Source organism: Gopherus evgoodei, chromosome 9 (genome assembly GCF_007399415.2).
Source record: "Gopherus evgoodei ecotype Sinaloan lineage chromosome 9, rGopEvg1_v1.p, whole genome shotgun sequence".
NCBI lineage: Eukaryota > Metazoa > Chordata > Testudines > Testudinidae > Gopherus > Gopherus evgoodei.
In genome coordinates, this window is record NC_044330.1 from 33398125 (window position 1) to 33419927 (window position 21803).

Sequence of the window (21803 nt, forward strand, 5' to 3'; positions counted from 1 at the left end):
ATGTTTCTCACTGTCAGTTCCAACTGTGATGGTTGCCACTGGTTCTGCTTCCATGTACCCCTCTACTGTACCGCTTCCACAAGTGTATATGACTAGGGCCAGTGCAGTCAAATCTGCAACCTCCCAGGCAGACTGTAAGGATTATCCATAAATTGCCATTTTGTTTAGATCTATAGCTTGAGCCAATGCATAGCCCATGCCGTCAGTGCTGGTCAGACATGCATTGCCACTTCTCCTGTAAACTGCTGGTATTGGACTTTCAGAAAGCCCACACCAAAGGCTCTTAAGCAAACTAAGCAGTCCTGGGATAAGAGAAAAGGGTCCTTTCATGGATCAGTAACTGGTTAAAATGGTCTGAATAAGTGGTCATTTTCAGAATAGAAAGAGGTAAATAGCAGTGTCCCTGAAGACTCTGTACTGGAACCTGTGCTGTTCAACATATTCATAAATAATCTTTAATAGGAGATAAACTGTTAAGTGGCAAAGTTTGCAGACAATACTAAATTACTCAAGATTGTTAAGTTCAAAGCTGACTCTGAAGAGTTACAAAGGGATTTCACAAAACTGAGTGACTTGGCAACAAAATGGCAGATGAAATTCAGTGTTGATAAATGCAAAGTAATGCACGTTGGAAAAAAATAACCCCTACTATATATACAAAATGATGGGGTCTAAATTAGCTGTTACCACTTAAAGAAAAAGATCTTGGAGTTGTAATCTAGAGTTCTCTGAAAACAAATAACTAACAGAATGTTAGGAATTATTAGGATAGGGATAAATAAGACAGAAAATATCATAATGCTGTTATATAAATCCATGATATGCCCACACCTTGAATACTGTGCACAGTTCTGATCGCTCCATCTCAAGTCAATTGGATTCTAGAATGAGTAACGGTACAGAGAAGGGCAGCAAAAATGATTAGGGGTATGGAACAGCTTTCATATGAAGAGAGATTACAAAGACTGTTTCGTTTAGAAAAAAAATGACTGAGAAATGAGATAGAAGTCTGTAAAATCATGAATGGGATGAAGAAAGTGAATAGGGAAGTATTATGACTCCTTCACATAGCACAAAGCAGGGGTCACCCAATGTAGTTAATAGGCAACAGGTTTAAAACAAACATAAGGAGGCACGTCTTCATACAATGCACAGTCAACCTGTGGAACTGCTTACCAGGGGATGCTGTGAAGGCCAACAGTATACCTGGATTCAAAAAAAGAATTAGCTAAATGAATGGAAGGTGCATTGGTGGCTATTAGCCATGCAACCCCATGCTTTGCCAAATGCTGGGACTGGATAACAGGGGATGGATCACTTAATAAATGCTTCATTCTCTCTGAAGCATCTGACACTGGGCACTGCTGGAAGACAGGATACTGGGCTAGATGGACCATTGGTCTGACCCAGTATGGCCATTCTTATGATGTTCTCCAAGATCCCCACACTGCTCTAAGACAGCACTTTTTATGGCCTTGTAGTCTGTGGCAGTGTCCTCACCCAGAATCTGAGCTGCAGTAACAAACTGCTTGAGAATAGCTAAGTTTACCTTCAGTTAGTTTCCATTCTTGCTTTTTTGCTAAAGGAGGATTGGTATTTATAAGCAGCCCAGTTAGCGAGTGGGTGAAATTGTTGCTTATGCCTGCTGGGCTGCAAACCTCAGTTTGCTGCTGCTTTATCTATTGCAACAAAGTCTGTTAGGTTTCAGCCGCAACTTTTTGTTGGCCCACAGTCTGTGTTTGTTGCTGTAAGGCTGTGATCTGTTTGCTCTTGTTGCTGCAGTTGTTTTTCAGTTAACAATTTCAGGACATTTTTCATTTTCACTCTGTGCAGAGCATGTCTGCAAAACCCATTTCTTGTACCAAATATATCTATAGGCTGAGACCCAAATCCTCAAAGGCATTTAGGCTTCTAGTTTCCATTGAAATCACTGAAAGTTAGGAGCCTAAATACCTTTGAGGATCCAGGCCTCAGTGTCTCCCCATTCTCACCAGAGCACAGAGAACCTCATTTATTGTCCAAATTTACCCTCTTCCCTGGGCTTGGCTTTATTTATAAGTAAAACATAAACTTTATTCTAAGCTTTTTCCCTTTTTCACGTGCATTTGTAGAAGTTATTCTCTCCCAAAGGTCACTGCCTATCAACCTTGTATTAAGGTTTGTGGCAGGTATGGCTCGTTAACTCAAGAGTTTCTCTGCAGGGTTCAAACATTTGTTGTCATGGTGAATCAGCAGATTTCTGCTACCCTGTTACAATGAGGTTTTTTATTAATAAAATACATGTTTATATTCTGAATTTATTGATCTTTTTGGCTAGGGGAAGGTTGTGAGGTAAGGGGGCTGATGAAGGGATGGGAAGAGGAAAGGAAAGGGGAGAAGAGAGAGAGGGTAGTTGGAGGAAAGGAAAGATATCATTTGTGAGAAGATGGAACAAAGGATATGAAAAGATGAGATGTATGGTGGGCATGCAATGCATAGGTCAAGGCAGGAAGTTAACTCAAGCACCAGTCAATGAGGAAAATTCAGTAAAAAGAGTCAAGATGATGATACAAGCTGATGGGTTTTCAGTTGACTAAAATGACAGACAAGACTAGGAGATGGCAGGAGAACCTGGCCCTTTTTCCTATGCTTCTGGGTTTTACAGGAATTGTTTCAGGCACACTGTAGTATGCCTCTACCCCGATATAACACAAAGTCAGATATAATGTGATAAAGCAGTGCTCTGAGGGGGTGGGGCTGCGCTCTCTGGCGGATCAAAGCAAGTTCGATATAACATGGTTTCACCTATAATGCATTAAGATTTTTTTGGCTCCCGAGGACAGTGTTATATTGGGGTATAGGTGTATTCACATTGAAAAGGTTATCTTTGTGACCAGTAGGGTTGGAAACATAATCAGTGTTTAAATTCTGCAGAAACTGACAGACACCAGAGAAGAGGCAGAATGGCATTCTTGCTTATTCTGAATCTAGAATTGGTTGTAAAATATGTTAAAAAGCCCTCCCTAGCTCTTAATATATTTTTCCCATATCTGTATGAGATAGAAATACAAGAAATGATTAGTTCCCAGAGACAATTAAAAATTATTAGTTTCAAAATTCAATGTAAATGTTCTTTTAAAAGAAGTGTTCGTTTAATCATTCTCTTGTTATAAATGTTGCAATAACATTTTGTGGTGCATATCTTCATTAAATATTAGTTTAAATAGTTAAAAGAAGAGAAATTCAACCACAAGTTATTGAGCTCGATGTAGGAATCTTACTGGGTGAAATCCATCAACTGTTGTTCAGGAGCTCAGATGAGATGACATAATAGTCTCTTTTGATCTTAAAATCCATTAATCTATAAAATAGACTATAGTAAATTATTAAAAAAAAGGCATCTTTAGAGAGTTGTGGACTCTTAAGGATAGGATATTTTTGTGTAAATACTTTTCTCTGCAATTGATGGTATCTCCGATGACCCTTTTCTGTTTTTAATAAAAAAAAATTTCATTTAATCTTCTGTAGATAACAGACTTGATTTTCAGAGCAAGCCTAGCTATCATTGACTGCAAATGGAGTTGTGGGTCCTGAAGTTCAGTCCCTACCTGTTTTATATATTTATCTAGCTTCTAATTACTTTCCACTCATCCCTGCATTTCAGCATGGTTATGGTATTCTGCCTTTCCACAATATGTGCCCCAGCTCACTCCTCGGACCTACCACCACCTTCTGAATTATTCAGGAGCTTACCAAGAGTAGGATTCACAGATGTATTTAGGCACCTAACTCCCATTAAAATCATCTAGAAATCAATGGGTGTTAGGTGCCTAAATACCTTTGTGAATCCCATCCCAGGTTACCTAGAGTGGGGACACCACAGAGGCATGTATAGTTCTGGCAGCTTTTCTACAGTCTTACTATAAATTCAGAGAGTCCATGTAATTGAAGTGTGGGGGAAGGTCAGGCTGAAAGTTGTGAACTTGACTATTCAACTGTTGAACTCTGAGGGTGGCTTCTTAAAATAATTTGTCCTATACAGTTGCTTTCCAGCTGGGAAAGAAGAGGCTTCACTGAGAGAATAATTTTCATTCATTCAGTCCTATTGACTTTGTTTCTTGAAGTTGCTATGCTTCTGTCAGGCAGCTAGTAAGGCCCATCAATTTTAATCATGCCAGTTGAAAGATGGTGAAGTTTTTCCATAATTTTCTCATCCTTGCACATAATAGATGGATATCTTCAAAATGTGTAGATATGTAAGGAACTGACCAGGCAATCATCCCGGAGAGACATTTAAAGGAACAGCAGCTTTTAAACATGATTTTAAAGGAAATATATGTAGGACTTTAAGCTTAAACAACCACAGAGTTCCTGCCTGTGGCAACATAAAGCATATATTCTAGAGCTGGAATTAATGGAATGGAAGACAGTTTTAACAGCAAATGGAGAAATGAAGATAACTCAGCAAAACTGTGTCTTGAATATAATGGTAGTTAGAGGCATTGGGCCCTGATCCTACAATGAGATGCTTCTAGGTGGACCCCTGTGTATCATGGATTCCCACTGAAGTCAGTGAGACTCTGCATGGGAGCAGTGGTCTGCCCCCTGTGCACCTCTTATTGCGGGATTGAAACCATCAATTGTAAGGTCTTCAAGGCAAGAACCATAGTTGCCTCTGTTTCTTTGCACCTACATAGAGCCCCATTCAGCTTCTGAGGGTTCATTACAGGATTGGGACCTGTATTTGTACAGGGCTTTGTACAATATAGTTCTGATCCTCTCAATGAGTCCTAACAAGTTGTAAATAAAAATAGTATTTCTAGGCTATTCTTCACTGACGTTAGGAATGGACCTGCTGGTCAAAGCACCAAACAAGCTGGTAAGACCAGAGGATGATAGGCTCAGCTCTATAAATAAGAAAGCTGAGCATATAATTCAAAGTTTAGAATTTGCTCAGAGCTGAGCAATTAAGTCCAAATTTTGCAAACATGTACATACAGGTAATTTTGAGTATAAATTGATAGGACTATTTATGTGGGTAAAATTACTGACACATTGCAAGAGTCTGCAGAAGTTAGAGAGTGGGATGTGAAATCAGGCTATGGGACTGACTACAGTCAGAAAAATTATGATGATGGGGATGCTTCAGAAGACAAACACATGAGAGGATACCAGAGACAGTAATGCAAATACAACCAAAGTCAGTCTGACCCTGAGCTGACCACTAGCTAGACCAGGAGTGGCCAGCCTGAGCTTGAGAGGGAGCCAGAATTTACCAGTGTATATTGCCAAAGAGCCACAGTAATATGTAATGATTATATACGTGTGTGTGTGTATACATGCACACACATAATCATTATATATGTTGATGATGTATATTTATTATACATTTATAATGTATAGTTAACGATAATAACTTAATCTTTTATGTAGTGGGACTTCAGGCAATCTTTGCTTTCAACAATTCCCTTGAAGTTTGATTTGTGTTCGGTTGTGTTCACATGCAGCAGTTCTCTTAAGTGGCTGTCCATCAAAAGGAATTGGTGCTTGGATTTCACATTTGAATGTTGAGAAAACATTTACAAAGATAGGTTGAGACAAGCATCATATTAATTTTAGGGCTGCACCTCTGATGTTGGGATATTTATCCTTTGGTACAGATTTTCAGAAAGTAAGGGTCCCCTCTGTCTTCTGAACAGATTTCAGTCTGTCATATTCCAAAAGTTCTGTTGTTTCCGTCTGGGATGTTGCTTTGTCAGTGACTAAAAGGGACTTCAGACAATCGGCTTCAGCACTGAAAGGGTCAATCAGAAATCTGATTTGAGGCCTTCTCTGCTGTAAATCTTGGAAACTTTCCTCAAAACTTTCCTTAAGACCTTTAATCACACTCATATATCTAGTTGTGGTCCATTTCAGGGATTCTGCTGCGTTCTTTTGATCTGGCTTGAAGTTGTCACATTGAGGGAGAACTGACACACTTTCCCTCAAGCATTTGTCTGTGAAACAACTGAAGTTTGTTCATGAACACAAATACGCCTTGCACTAGATCAGACAGCAACCGGAATTTTTCTTTTAAGTCCACATTTAGTTTATCCAAATGCAGCAGCATGTCCGCAAGAAATGCGAAGTCTAGAACCCACCGAGGATCTGTATGCTCAGGTTGTATTCTGTGCTTCTCCACCATAAACAATTGTACTGGTTCCAGGAGCTCGAAAATATGGGAAATAACTTTTACCTTTTGAAAGCCATTGAACTGTGCAGTGAAATGGCAAATCGGCAGGGGAGTCATCTTCGTTCAGTTCTTCGATTAGATTTTGAAATTCTGTGATTTGAGTGTATTTGAGAGAATGAAATTCACAGTGTGCAAGATAGTTTTCATGACATGATCGAATTTGAGATTTTTAGATACCAGTTGCTCCTGATGAATAATACAGCGAAGTGTCCAAAATTTGGAAAAGCTCTTGTCAGACTTACAAAGCTCTAGTAATCCATTTGCAGGTCCCCACAGGGACAGAGCCCTGTCTGTTACAATGGCAGTGATTTTCTGTAAAGGCAAGTGGCTTTTCGCAGCTACCAACATCAGCCACCTCCTTTAGATCTTTTCCATAAGTTCTGTCTTTTAGTGACAACGATATCGAGGAGTTCTTCCCTTCATCGGACACAGTGCGGACAAATACCAATAATTAAAGTTTATCCTGAGCATGGCACGACTCATCCAAAGTGATGCTCAAATACTCTCGCTGCTGAAGTTGCAAGTGCAGTTGTGATTTGATGACACTGTTCAAGTTGGAGATTCTGCATTCTCTTGTGTGGTGTGAAAGCTGCAGGCCAGAAATTTTTGACTATAGAGTCTCGTTCTCTGGTGACAGGATTGAAATCACATCAGTGAGGCACATTTTTATAACGTTGCCTTCAGAGTAGGGCTTTTTTGCATGGGCTATGTGCCAGGCCACATAATAGGAGGCTAACATTATAGTCTGCGATTGGTTGGCAACTCTGGTGAAGAACTGGGCTTCCACATCTGTTTTTTCAAAGTTTCAAGTTTTAAAGTGCGGAATTGAGAACCTTGTGGGAATTCTTGATCCATATGTGCATGGCTCAAAATGAAATGATTCTGTACGTTGAAGATTTGAACTGAGAGGTACATGTCTAGCAAAGAAGACACATGGCCTTACCATTATGTTCAATGAAAAAGTACTTATTCTCCTACTCCCTGTTTAGAAGCATAGATTTTCATCTGTGTATTTTCTTTTGTTTGCACGTGCCTTCTATAGTTAGGTGGTGTAAGAAAAATTTTTGATTAAAAATTTCCACACCAGCTAGTCACTATGTGGTTTATTTAAAGAGAAACTGGTGCTGAACCTCTGGCTCTGTCCCAGGCCCTGCCCCCCACTCCACCCCTATCCCCAAGTCCCCACCTCTGCCCTGCCTCTTCCCTCCCCTGAGTGAGCTGTGTCCTCGCTCCTCCCCCACCCCCGAGCCTCTTGTGAGTTGCAAAACAGTTGATCATGGCGGGCAGGAGGCATAGGGAGGGAAGAGGCTGCATACCATGTCCTCTCTTTTCCGCCCTTCCCCTCCAGAGCCGCCTCAATGCTACAAAACAGCTGATCATGGCAGGTGGGAGGCATGGGGGAGAGAAGAGAAGGTGCTGATTGGGGGACCCTCTGGCGGGCAGGAGGTGCTGGGGGAGGGCTGATAGGGTGGCCCGTGGCTGCTGAGCACCCACCATTTCCCCCCAGAGTCATCTCCTAGCAGGAGCTACATATTACCTTCTGAAGAACCGCATGCGACTCCTGAGTCACAGGTTGCCCACCCTTGAACCAGACTGTGGGACTTCATATGCAGGGATACGACTAGGCTGGTTTTAATGAAGGAACAAGCCGTGGACAAGAATGAATGGTGACACTCTGCTGCTCCCTCTGTCTGAAAAGATGCTTCTTTTTTCCCTTCTTTCTTATCCCAGAGCAAGTGTTTGCAGAATCTGGCCCTTAAACAAAAAACAAAATTGATTTCTTTCAGTCTCTTGTGGTACTTTTGCTCTGCTTTCAAGAAATCTTAAGGCTTCCTGTTCTGAGACTGTAGCATGTTTTTGATGCAGCCTGGAACAAAAAGAATATTGCAACTTTTATAATTTGCATATACAGGCTTCACTATTTAGATTATTATACTGTAGATTGTAATGCTGTGACTGTTTAATTGAATCGAAATGAATGGTAAATTATAAAACACGTCGGCATGAGTAAAAACTATTTAAAAATCTTTAAAAGTAAGATGTGTGAGTTTTAAAAAGCTGGAGAGTATTATAGTGTTGCTCATTCTGCAGATTATGGTATGTCAGTTCTTTGTAAAATGTTTTATTGCAGTTAAAAGTGTTTCTTCATCAATTAGAGTTACTGTAGGACATCTATCTAGAGCATCTTTTTGGAATTCTAGCAAAGTATTTGAAGTGGGCTAGTTCTGAGTTTGATTGTTCATGTCTGGCACGGTCTCAAGTTTCCTCTGAATGGTAACAAAGACTGTAGAGTGTTGTTGGTACTGCTGTGAGAGGCATGCTTCCTTAGTCCAGGTAAGAGAGAGAGTTTCTGTCTGCTGTATAAGTATTTTGCAGAAAGTGTTTGGTATTTTGAAACAGCTGCTATTTTAAATTAATAAAGAATTCTTAGCATATTAAATGTAAGACATTCCTGAAAGTTGCAGGCAGGAAAACTACAGTGTGTTGGGGGGAGGGGTAAAGAATTAGCCTAGTTTGTCATTTACATGTCTAAACAAATAGATTAAAATTTGGGAATTATTTTACCTCCTCTTTCCTTAACTCCGTTGTCGGAAGTGGTGCTGGCTAATTAAAGCATTGAATGTGGAATATTGAATGTGGCCTCATGCCATTAGAACTATCCAAAGTGGTTATACCTATTTTAAATTGGTATAATGAACTTTGCCCTTTATGATCTATACTTTGTCAGTTAGTTATTTCTTTCAAAAAATGTGCAAAAGGAGAGAGTCTTATTTTTTGATCCGTAGAAATATATCTTAAAAGTAGATTAAGATGTATGTATTTTATTTCATGGTATTTCACTATAATAATTTTTATCTAGTACAATTCTCGAAGTATTTGTGCTTTGAAAATGTCAGCTGTATTCTAATGAAGCCAGGGTATTGTTTGCTCATAAAGGGGCCAGTGCATTCCACTGCTTTATGGTTTATTATGAGGCACAGTGTGAGAGTGTGGGTGGCACCATTTGGTGTCTGCTTGTTGGGGTGTAGTAACTGCCATTATGCTAGGGTGTTCGGGGGGAGGGGAGAAATCAGCAAGAAAATATAATAAATGTTCAGATCTAGGCAAGATCTCAATGTAAGCAGAGACTTTACTATTGTATGTTCTCAAGAAATGGAGTGAGTACACTTGAGATACCCGGAATAAGTGTATACACTTAAGTAGCCTGAAGTATGAGCAGTAGTACTCTGTGGTTTGGTTTTGTTTTTTTCAAAACATGTGTTACCAAGACCAATACTACATAATTGTTTTAATTTAGAGGGGACTCTTTCTAATACTTTCTTTGTCAAATAAAGTTGTAATGTGATCAGAATTATGAAGAGAATAATAATTAAATCCATGGAAGTAATCCACAAGATTTGATTTTTAAAAAATGCACAACAGACTTTGAGGTGGGAAACTCCTGATGAGGACTTGATTCAGAAAAAAAGAAACAGATGTCTCTCCTGTTACAATTGGGGTTGTTTCATTCAAAGTTCACAGTAGCTGATGAGGGTGAGGAGGTAATAAATCTGGCTTAACCAGCTCATGTCTAAAGAAAACTTGTGGGAATTAAATTATTTTATTTGATGCTTTTCATTTTTAATTGCATTGTAATGTTGCGGAAACTTTGATTTTCTTATTGTTGGCTTTTTAAAAATATCTGAGGTGTATATGATCTGGGAATGAGTTAATATCTGCAAAAGTGGGTTTTTACTTCAGTTAAATCAAGTATAGGAAACTGACTTGGTAGAAATATTTTTGATTCAAATTCATTTTGTTCCCCAAATGACTGAATACTTGAGAAACTATCTACATATGTTAAAGCCAGCTAAAAATATAGATGTTATCTGAAGTTCAGTAGAAAAGCTTAAAATGAAATTCACATGTAAAAAGGCTGAGCTATTTTAGGGGTTAATTGTTCTGTTTGCTTCCTAAATAAAGTGTAGTGATTGACCTAAGGGGCCTACATGTGAGTAAGATCTACAGCAATTAGTGTTTTGTCTATGAAGACGGAGTCAGTTAGTTGATAGCAATCAGTTAATAGGGTGGTTAAGAGAGAGAGTGGTGGTTTTTAACTGACTTATTAAATATTTATGGAACTGCTGTGTTTGATACTCATTTTAAAATATATAATAGAGCATCAAAATTTGAAATAGTAGTTTGAATGGATCAAAGACTTTTGTGTCCTTGACAATTAATAGTTTTTTCTCTTGCTGTGTTATTTTAATCCATTACCTTACATAATTTTACGATTTATTGCTAGTCAGATGGAGAAAACTTAGACCCTGATCCTGCAACTGGTTTCATGTGGGAGGAGTACTGCATGCAGCTCCATTGAAATATTGAGCCTTTGCATCAGACATTTTATCTGTAATGCTTCACAGTATTTTCATAATAACCTTAGGTTATTGAAATAATGCTTATCCTTATGTTGCACACTAAACTTGTTAGTGAGATCCAGTTGCAAGATCAGGACCAAAGGGGTGTAAGGGTCTGTTCCCAAAGATCCAGTTGGAGAATTGGCACCAAAGGCTTCAGTTCTTCAAGCTTTTCTGCATGGGTAGGCTACTGCGTTGAGCCTGAAGTTATTGGAACTCTGTTCAGGCATAGGGATTTGTCCACGTAAATCAACTTGTGGGATTGGGGTTGCATCTGTAAGCTCTTCAGGGAAAGGGACTATGTATTCTTTTTGTACATGACTGTACTACATCTAGCAATTTTTAGATGCTACTGTAATATAAGGGATGGCTGCATAAATCGATGATGTTTGATCTTACAGGACAATGTTCCCTGGCTGGGACAGACAAACCCTCTTTTTAAAAGCAAAATATTTACCATTTTCTATTCAGTCCTCCAGCATATTGTCTAAACCTGTGTATGTCAACAAAGTTAAAAGATTTTTCTGTTTGTTTTGTTTTTGTTTTTTCTTCTATGCATCTCTGTGTTTCTAACTTTCAAATACTGGAAGGTATGTTTTTGTTCCTTGAGGCTGTAACTTATTGCTTGTGTTTTTATTTTTTTCTAATAATACAGGTACCAAATGAAGCAATACACATCTCATGATATCCAGCTATGTAATACTTTGCAATGTTGTAGCATAATTTCTGTACCTCCTTTAAAATGTTTTAACTTCATAGAAACCAAAGCATGAAGAAACATCACATACCCTTATTGCAAAATATCTTACTAAACATCAAATATTTCACAACTTTTAAGCCAGTTTTAGCTCTGCCAATTAAAAGCTCTCTATAGGCTACAGTTTTTACTCTTTAAAATGATTCAATTATTAATTCAGCATAAAACATGCTGACTAGACATTTCCCACATTGAATATTCATTCCTAGGTTTTAAATGCTGTTAAATCTAAATCCAAGTTATCAGCATTTTTCTAATATGTTTCTTTCCTGTTAAATGCAAGGGCTTGCTTTCTTGTTGAAACGTATTCTCTGTTGTTACCCCAATTGGGTGATGTATGCTTCCTTTCAGACATGGTTTGCTTCAAACAAGCAACGACAGATTCTATATATTCCCAAATTGACATTGTTTCTGACTGCTTTTCAACTACGTTTCAGACCTGACAGAATTTAAACAGAAAATTAACTGAAAAATCTGTAGCTTTGTCTCTTTCTGTAATAAAAGACTGTAACATTATAGCAGTCAATGCTGTATGCTAGGATGTAATGTACAGACTAAGTATCTAAAATAAGTGTTGTGGAATGATTGACTCATAAAAATTGGCTACATTTTTGTTCTATAACACAGCAACTTTATAATTATTAATGAAGTTATAGGAGTAAAACTTAAACCTAAATATCATGTACATGAAATTTCTGGTAATATATGTAGATAAAAATAAGCACATCTTTTCCCTCCAATGTCATGTAAAGGCATAGGTCTCAATTCATTTAATACTGCTTGTATTTTTCTAAATAAGAAATTGTAGCATTGGTGGTCCTTCATGATGCACAAAAATAATGGTGACAGATATTGACAGAAAAAATAATTTGTCTACGATACCTCTCTGTCAGGAGAACAATAGCATTTTAATGCACTTATTCACAACAGCTCCTTATTTTGAAGTTGAGCCAGCGACTAACAGTACTTATCTTGTGCATTATTTTTATATACAGTATGATTATTGATGCAGGCTTGATTGCTGGACAGTGGTTTTTTTTGTTTTGTGTTTTTAATGAAAAATAGTACCTGCAAACAAAATATTTGATAGTTTACTTTTTGAAACAATTAACACGTCCCTTGGATTATCTCTGAAGCTCTTGCCTTAAATTCCTAAAGCAAGAATAACCTTTTTAAAAAATTACTTGAGTGCTGGTAGTACATAGTGCTGTACGCACAAAATGCAAACAGTGGAAATATGTGATGTGGGTTAGGCATACAGGAGTAATCTTATTGCTTTATTATTTGTATTGCCATACTGCCTAGGAGCCCTTGTTATGGACCCAGTCCCCAGTGTGCTAGGAGCTATACAAGCAAAATAAATAAATAAAATATTTTTTGTATGTATATGTGTGTATATACATAGACATAGACATATATGGCTCCTGCCCCAAGGAGCTTACTGGCGACTTATAAGACAAGACACAACATATGGTTACAGAAGGGAGTACAAGGAAACAATGAGACAACAGTGATCAGCATGATATGCAGTGGTATCTGCTCCCCCAGCAGCCTAACCTTTGTCAAGTTTATTGATGTCATCATGACAAAGAAAAGTTTTAAGAAGGGATTTGAAGAAGGTTAATGAGGTCGCTTTGCAGATGTTTATGGAGCGCTCCATCCAAGTGTGCAGGGCAGCTTGGGAGAAAACACAAAGCCATGCTGACTATTTTGTATTAGCAGCTAGTTATTATTTATGATAAGTGCTTAGTAAAATAAACAAAGGAGATATTCTGTGGCAAAGGATTTTCCCACCTAGTGCAGGCAGACAAAATAGTTCAAATACCACGGGTCATAATTTGCTAATGATGATGATTATTAATAATCATGTTTATCATGGCAATTTCTAGTGACCATCTGAAAGTAGGCCCCCATTGGTGCTGAGTGCTGTACAAACACAGAATAGTAGATAGTTCCTGCCCTGAAGAATTTATGGTCAGTGATCCATGTTTGAAAAACAGTATGTGTTGTCTGCACAAAACTTGAAAGGAGGCTCTGGTAGGTCCTCACTACCAAAAAAAAAAAAAAAAAAAGTGTGTTCTCAATTCAGGTTAGCTGACTTGAAGTAAAATCCTAGTGAAGACAAAGCTGTTTGTAGTCTTCACACAAGTTAGCAAGTTTGACCTATATAAGCAGTGTTTCCTAGTGGATAGAGCAGTGGACTGGGACTCAGAAAATCTGGGTTCTGTTCTCAGCTCTGCGACTGGTTTGGTGTGTGACAACCGGCAAGCCACTTCTCTGCTCTGTCTGTTTCCCCAACTGTATAATGAGGATAATGATATCAAACTCCTTTCTAAAGCTTTTTTAGAGCTATGGGTGAAAAGCACTATATAAGAACTAGTTATTATCTGAGTCTTTGTACTTAAGTCTATCTATGCTGATCTGTTTCATCCATATAAAGGGATTACTATATGTAGGGGATAAAACTACCACTTTGTGCTCAGCAGTCTTTGCCTATGCCTGCATTATTGCTGTTGGTTGTTCTGTGAAATGTTAATTTGCATAGTTTTGTTGTCATCTTCTATAGTCCTCAAACAAAGGACATTATTATTACTTAGCATCTATGTAGTGTTTTTTCATGTTAAAAGGCTTTACATTCACTGTGTAAGCTGGTTACACAATTATGTTGAATACTCATTACTGAAGTCTGCTGTTTTCTATTCAAAGGTTACCTGTAAAGAGAGACATGTCTCTGTCCTTTTTAGATTTGTATGTACAAATAAGTCCTGAAGGGACTTTAACCCTGTCTCTTTTTTAAACATTAGACATATCAAATTTTGACATTCCTATTTTTGCTGGAATACCGGTAACTTCCAGGCTTGGTAATTGCAACTCATAACTAGGAATAAAGACATGTCTATTGAGAAAATTTCAACTGGTATAAAATACCTCAGCCAGTCTTTTTCACAACCACAGTCACTGTGAACCTATCACCCCAGGGCTCTGCTCTCCATGCTGCTCTCCAGTGAACAGGCTAGTTGAAGATCTGTGTCCTAATTTTCAAAGCCCTCCATGAGGCTATGTCTACACTACAGAATAATTTCGAATTAACATAAACCGGTTTTATAAAACAGATATTATAAAGTCGATTGCACGCGGCCACACTAGGCACATTAATTCGGCAGTGTGCGTCCATGGTCCGAGGCTAGCATCGATTTCCAGAGCGTTGCACTGTGGGTAGCTATTCCGTAGCTATCCCATAGTTCCTGCAGTCTCCCCTGCCCCTTGGAATTCTGGGTTGAGATCCCAGTGCCTGATGGGGCAAAAATCATTGTCGCGGGTGGTTCTGGGTACAGCCTCACCCCTCCCTTCCTGAAAGCAGCAGACAACCATTTCACGCCTTTTTTCCTGGGTGAACTGAGCAAACGCCATAGCACAGCAAGCATGGACCCTGCTCAGATCAATAGCGCAATCGTGGACGTTGTAAACACCTCGCGCATTCTCGTGCTGTCTATGGTGAACCATGAACTGCAAAGGCAGGCGAGGAGGAGGCAGCTATGGCAGCGCGGTGACGAGAGTGATGAGGACATAGACACTGAATTCTCCCTAACCGTGGGCCCCTGCGCTTTGGAGCTCCTGCTAGTAATAGGGGAGGTTCTACCCATTGAACACCGATTTGGGGCCCAGGAAACAATCACAGACTGGTGGGACCGCATAGTTTTGCAGGTGTGGGACGATTCACAGTGGCTGCAAAACTTTCGCATTCGTAAGAGCACTCTCGTTGAACTTTGTGACTTGCTTTCCCCTGCCCTGAAACGCCATAATACCAAGATGAGAGCAGCCCTCACAGTGGAGAAGCAAGTGGCAATAGCCCTCTGGAAGCTTGCAACGCCAGACAGCTACTAGTCAGTCGGGAATCAATTTGGAGTGGGAAAATCTACTGTGGGGGCTGCTGTGTTGCAAGTAGCCAAAGCAATCATTAAGCTGCTGCTACGAAAGGTTGTGACTCTGGGAAACGTGCAGGTCATAGTGGATGGCTTTGCTGCAATGGGATTCCCTAACTGTGGGGGGGCGATAGATGGAACCCATATCCCTATCTTGGCACCGGAGCACCAGGGCACCCAGTATGTAAATCGGAAGGGGTACTTCTCCATGGTGCTGCAAGCACTGGTGGATCACAAGGGACATTTCACCAACATCCACGTGGGATGGCCAGGAAAGGTTCATGACACTCGCGTCTTCAGAAGCACTACTCTGTTTAAACAGCTGCAGCAAGGGCTTACTTCCCGGACCAGAAAATAACAGTTGGGGATGTTGAAATGCCTGTCGTTATCCTGGGTGACCCAGCCTACCCCTTGATGCCATGGCTCATGAAGCCATACACAGGCAGCCTGGACAGTGATCAGGAGCTGTTCAACTACAGGCTGAGCAAGTGCAGGATGGTGGTAGAATGTGCATTTGGCCGTTTAAAGGCTCTCTGGCGCACATTACTCACTCGCTCAGACCTCAGCCAAACCTATGTCCCGTTTGTTATTGCTGCTTGCTGTATGCTCCACAATCTCTGTGAAAGTAAGGGGGAGACCTTTATGGTGGGGTGGGAGGCTGAGGCAAATCACCTGGCCGCTGATTACATGCAGCCAGACACCAGGGCAATTAGAATAGCTCACCAGGAAGCGGTGCGCATCAGAGAAGCCTTGAAAATGAGTTTCATCACCTCCCCCCCTTTTATTGACTCCTTCCCTGTAAGCAACCTACCCTCCCCCTTCGATTACAGCTTGCTTAAGGAAATAAAGTCACTATCGTTTAAAAAGCATGTAATTATAAAAAGAGGAAGAGAATTAACAAAGTATCCCGGGTGTGGTTTGGGAGGAGGATAGGAGGGAAGGAAAAGGCCATTAAGCACATTTCAATGTAATAGCCTTTTGGTTGGACTGTCTACGGGGGTGGAGTGGGTGGGTGCACAAAGCCTTCCCCCATGCGTTCTTACATGTCTGGGTGAGGATGATATGGAACATGTGAGTACTGAGGGTGGTTAAACATGGGCTGCAGCGGCACTCTGTGACCCTGCTGCTCTTCCTGAAGATCCACCAGACGTCGGAGGATATCAGTTTGATCACACAGCAGCTCCAGCGTTGCATCCCGCCACTGCTGATCTTCCTGCCTACACCTCTCATCTCGAGCGTCTCTCCTATCCTCACGTTCACTGGCATCTTTCCTGTACTTTGCTACCACGTCCTTCCGCTCCTTCAGATGAGCTCTTTAATTGCGGGTTACTTCCATGATTTCAGAGAACATTTCATCTCGCGTCCTCTTCTTCCTCCGCCTTATCTGAGCTAGCCTTCGGGATGGAGTAGGGAGGCTTGAAAAATGTGCAGCTGCATGAGGGAGGGAAAATAGGGAGAGAAGTATTTAAAAAGATACATTTTACAGAACAATGGTTATACTCTTTCACAGTGAACAACACTATTCACCTTACATAGCACATGTGATTTCACTACAAGGTCGCATTTGGAAACTTTTAATATTGAGTGCCTGCTGCTCTGGTGTTACAGATCTCACAGACGCAGGTCCGGGCATCCCAATTCAGCTTGCATGCGGTCATGGTAAGCCCCAGCTTCTCCAGCCTTCATATACACAGTGCCCGCTGATGCTTCTTTCCTGTTAACAAGCAGCAGCAGACGCCAACCCCTCCCCTCCCCACTCCAATTCTCTAGGATTGCTTTACCCTTTCCCCCACTGTGTGGCTGGTGTCATGGAAGATCACTTCTAATCACCCCCCCCCCCCCACCGCGTGGCTGGTAGCTGGGGAGATTCCTGCTGACCAAACGCTAAAAAGCTCAGCGCCATCCTTCCTCCCCTCTCCCCGCTTGGTTACCTGCAAGGAAGGATTTCTTTTAAGCAACAGCCCAGTAGGAATGGCCATCTCTATCCCCTTAATTAAATTCCTTAATTTCAACCAGGTTACCATGAACGATATCACTCTCTTGAGGATAACACAGCGAGATAAAGAACGGATGTTTCTTAAACGCCAGCAATCACTGGGACCATACGCAGCTATGCTTTGTCATGCAATGATACCCGATTACTTGCTACATGCATGGCGTGGTAAAGTGTCCTACCATGGTGGACGGAACAAGGCTGTCTTGCCCAGAAACCTTCTGCAAAGGCTTTTGGAGTACCTCCAGGAGCGCTTCATGGAGATGTCCCTGGAGGATTTCTGCTCCATCCCCAAACATGTTAACAAACTTTTGCAGTAACTTTACTGGCTGTGAATGCATCCCAAGCCCTCATGACAAATCAATCATTAAAAAATGCTTGCTTTTAAACCATGTTTTATATTTACAAAGGTACACTCACCAAAGGTCGCTTCCATGGCTTCACTGTCTGGGCTAGTGGCTTGGGAGGGCTGGGAGGGTAATTCCGTCTGGGTCACAAAAAGCTCCTGGCTGGTGGGGCTAATGGAGTGCTGTGTGCTCGCTGCAAGGTCGTCCTCCTCTTCCTCCTCCTCATCTTCCTCCTCCGCTGAATCCTCAGCCATAATTGAGATTATAACCCCCACCTCGGAATCCACGGACAGGGGTGGGGTAGTGGTGGCGCAGCCCCCTAAAATTGCATGCAGCTCAGCGTAGAAGCGGCATGTTTTCGGCCCTGACCCGGATCTTCCGTTTGCTGCTTTGGTTTTCTGGTATGCTTGTCTGAGCTCCTTAACTTTCACTCTGCACTGCACTGAGTCCCTGGTGTGGCCTTTCTCCATGATAGCCTTGGAAATTTTTTCAAATATTTTTTCGTTTCGTCTTTTGGAACGGAGTTCTGTTAGCACTGAATCCTCTCCCCTTATAGCGATAAGATCCAGTACCCCTCGTGCGGTCCATGCTGGTGCTCTTTTTCTATTCTCAGGAGACTGCATTGTTACCTGTGCTGATGAGAGCTCCACGCTGGCCAAACAGGAAATGCAATTCAAAAGTTCACGGGGCTTTTCCTGTATACCTGGCCAGTGCATCCGAGTTCAGATACCTGTCCAGAGCGGTCAGTGGTGCACTGTGGGATACCGCCCGGAGGCCAATAACTTCGATTTGCGGCCACACTAACCCTAAACTGATATGTTAATATTGATTTTAGCGTTACTCCTCTCGTTGGGGAGGAGTACAGAAATCAATTTAAAGAGCCCTTTAAATTGATATAAAGTGCATTGTTGTGTGAACGGATACAGCGTTAAATTGATTTAACGCTGTTAAAATTGGTTTAACTGCGTAGTGTGGACCAGGCCAGAGATTGGTCCACATCTGATCAATTCCAAGTTTTCAGCGAATGTTCTAAGTAGCACTGGGCAGAACCCTATTGATTTATGGGGAGGAAATAGGGGTACAGATGGAGCCTCTGCCATATGTTGGAGCACAGCCACAGATTCCTGCACCTCTGCAATTTTCTATAGATCAAACAACTCTTTGATAGCACCCATTAACGCATTTTAGCGTAACAGTATCCCAACTCAGCTGTGCTCACCGGCCCAGTAGAGTTTAACGTGTTGACACCCTGAATGACTTGTCTCCCAGACAGACAGAATAATGGTGGAGGGGGGAAGTGGGAGTACACACAGCTTCTGGCATGGGGGTGGCATAGTGACCCCAATGTTGTGGGAGGAGGAAATGGGACATACAGACTACCTGGCAGGGGACATTTTGAGACCATGGTACTGCGGGAATGGGAATGCACATAGAGTCCCTCCCATGGGAGGAAGATTGAGGGACACTGTTATGGGGTTGGGAAACACAGAGGCCCTGGAATGGGGGAATAATAGGAAACACTGGCACATGGCACAGGGGAGAATGGGAGTGAGAAATGAATGGGGTACTTTCACAGATCCCATCATGTTCCTCCTGCTAACCACTCACCTCTGGGTCCCCAGGTATTTTAAGCTTCCCTGTGTCTCAGCATGCTGCAGCACTGTTTTCTCCCTTTGGCACATTTAATTGGGCATCAACCCTGATTATATGCCTTCACAGAAATGGAGTCCCTCAACCCACTTTTGTTAGGCTGCCAGGACCAGTGCTGATCCCCAAGATACTCCAGGAGCTTAAAAATATGTTCTCCCAGGATTCCACCAAAGATGTGATCCTTCTGGGTTATGGTTTAACTCTCTCAGAAGACATGGGGCAAGTGTAGCATACAACACACACAGACACTTTTCCCACAGTCTAGCACAGGGGTAGGCAAACTTTTTGGCCAAAGGGCCACACCGGGGCTGCTAAACGGTATGGAGGGCCAGGTATGGAACACTGTGCCTGCCCAAACAGCCTGGCTCCCACCCCCTATCCACCCACTCCCACTTCCTGCCCCATGACTGCCCCCCTCAGAGCCCCCAACCCATCCAATCCTCCCTGATCCTTGTCCCCCTCACTGCCCCCTCCTGGGACTCCCCGCCCCCCCGACTGCTCCCCCAGGATCCTGCCATCTATCCAACCCTCACCCCCCGCTCCCTGTCCCCCGTATACAGATAATGTCAGAGAGTATTACCACTGTGGTCTATATAAACAATGGACTATAAGGTGGGTAGAAAACTGGCTAGATCGTCGGGCTCAACGGGTTGTGATCAATGGCTCTATGTCTAGTTGGTAGCTGGTATCAAGCCGAGTGCCCCAACGAGTCGGTCCTGCGGCTGGTTTTGTTCAATATCTTCATTAATGATCTGGAGGATGATGTGGACTGCACTCTCAGCAAGTTTGCAGATGACACTAAACTGGGAGGAGTGGTAGATATGCTGGAGGGTAGGGACAGGATACAGAGGGACCTAGACCAATTAGAGGGTTGGGCCAAAAGAAACCTGATGAGGTTCAACAAGAACAAGTGCAGAGTCCTGCACTTAGGACGGAAGAATCCCATGCACTGCTACAGACTAGGGACTGAATGGCTAGGCAGCAGGTCTGCAGAAAAGACCTAGGGGTTACAGTGGACAAGAAGCTGGATATGAGTGGACAGTGTGCCCTTGTTGCCAAGAAGGCTAGCAGCATTTTAGGCTGTATAAGTAGGGGCATTGCCAGCAGATCGAGGGATGTGATCATTCCCTTCTATTCGACATTGGTGAGGCCTCATTTGGAGTAGTGTGTCCAGTTTTGGGACCCACACTATAAGAAGCATATGAAAAAATTGGAGAGAGTCCCGCAGAGGGCAGCAAAAATGATTAGGGGGTTGGAACACATGACTTATGACGAGAGGCTGAGGGAGCTGGAATTGTTTAGTCTGCAGAAGAGAAGAATGAGGGGGGGATTTGATAGCTGCTTTCAGCTAGCTGAAAGAGGGTCCAAAGAGGATGGAAAGACTGTGCTCAGTGGTAGCAGATGACAGAACAAGGAGTAATGGTCTCAAGTTGCACTGGAGGAGGTTTAGGTTGGATATTACGAAGAACTTTTTCACTAGGAGGGTGGTGAAGCACTGGAAGGGGTTACCTAGGGAGGTGGTGGAATCTCCTTCCTTAGAAGTTTTTAAGATTAGGCTTGATAAAGCCCTGGCTGGTATGATTTAGTTGGGAATTGGTCCTGCTTTGAGCAGGAGGTTGGACAAGATGACCTCCTGAGGGCCCTTCGAGCCCTGATATTCTATGATTCTAAACAGGGAGGAGCGAGATCTCATCTGCTCAGCCTGGAACCCCTCAGACTTTGGAACTGTTGTGTCACAATACAAGCCATATCCTCCCTGGGTTTTGGGATTCATCTGAAAGTTCTACAAAATAGCAAAAATTCCTCTCCCCAAGGGTGTTACAGCTCGCTCCTTGCACGTACAAGCTGCCTCCACAGCATCTTTATCTGACATCTCACTATAGGACTTCTGCAGGGCGGCCACCTGTCCACATGTTCATGACATGCTATTTTGTAGCTCATGCCTTGGCTGCTGATGCAGCAGTAGGATCGGCAGTATTGCAAGCATCTTTTCTACTGGTTCCACCCATATGTGAAATATACTTAGGGACCATCACTCGACAAAGTGAAGGTTGCTTACTGTAATTGGAGGTTCGAGATGTATGATCCCTATCAGTATTCCGTTACCTGCCCTCCATCCCCTCTGCTTTGGATTCGGGGTGGGATTTGCAGTAAGAAGGAATGGAGAGACGTCCCATACCCTCTTTTACCAACAGTCAGGAGCAGGAGAAGAGCTGCTGCACATTTGTGGGTCAACAGATCCTGCTTTGAAGAATTTCTAGACTCAGTTTCATGGCATACACGCATACCCATGTGTGGAAGATACAGATAGGGATCACACATCTCTAAGAACCTCCAGTTACAGTAAGTAACTTCCACTTGTACAGACAGATCTCCAGATCAATGCAAGGAAATACAGCCCCAGGCAGGAGGTAGTGGAAGTTGCAGGGAGTCTCTGACCCCAAAAGGGAATGGGAGAGAGGCATACAGGGAACTTTGGGGGGGTGAAATGAAGGGATGCAAAGAACCCTCGTGTGTTCAAT

The 21803-nt window shown here is 42.0% G+C and overlaps 1 protein-coding gene across 8 annotated transcripts in view; it reads left to right on the plus strand.

The window, feature by feature from the left end:
* TFDP2 (transcription factor Dp-2) overlaps positions 1-21803 on the plus strand; it is a 196567-nt gene that overhangs the window by 74809 nt on the left and 99955 nt on the right. The window contains exon 1 of one of the 8 annotated variants that reach the window (XM_030575518.1): positions 7637-7878. The exons of 5 other annotated variants lie outside the window; for them this stretch is intronic. In XM_030575518.1, coding sequence (XP_030431378.1) covers positions 7872-7878 — 7 coding nt within the window. In that variant the 5' untranslated portion in view covers positions 7637-7871. Of the gene's footprint in view, positions 1-7636; positions 7879-8490; positions 8546-21803 lie in introns of those variants that run through there. 2 more of the 8 variants (XM_030575519.1, XM_030575521.1) reach the window with 2 other exon arrangements.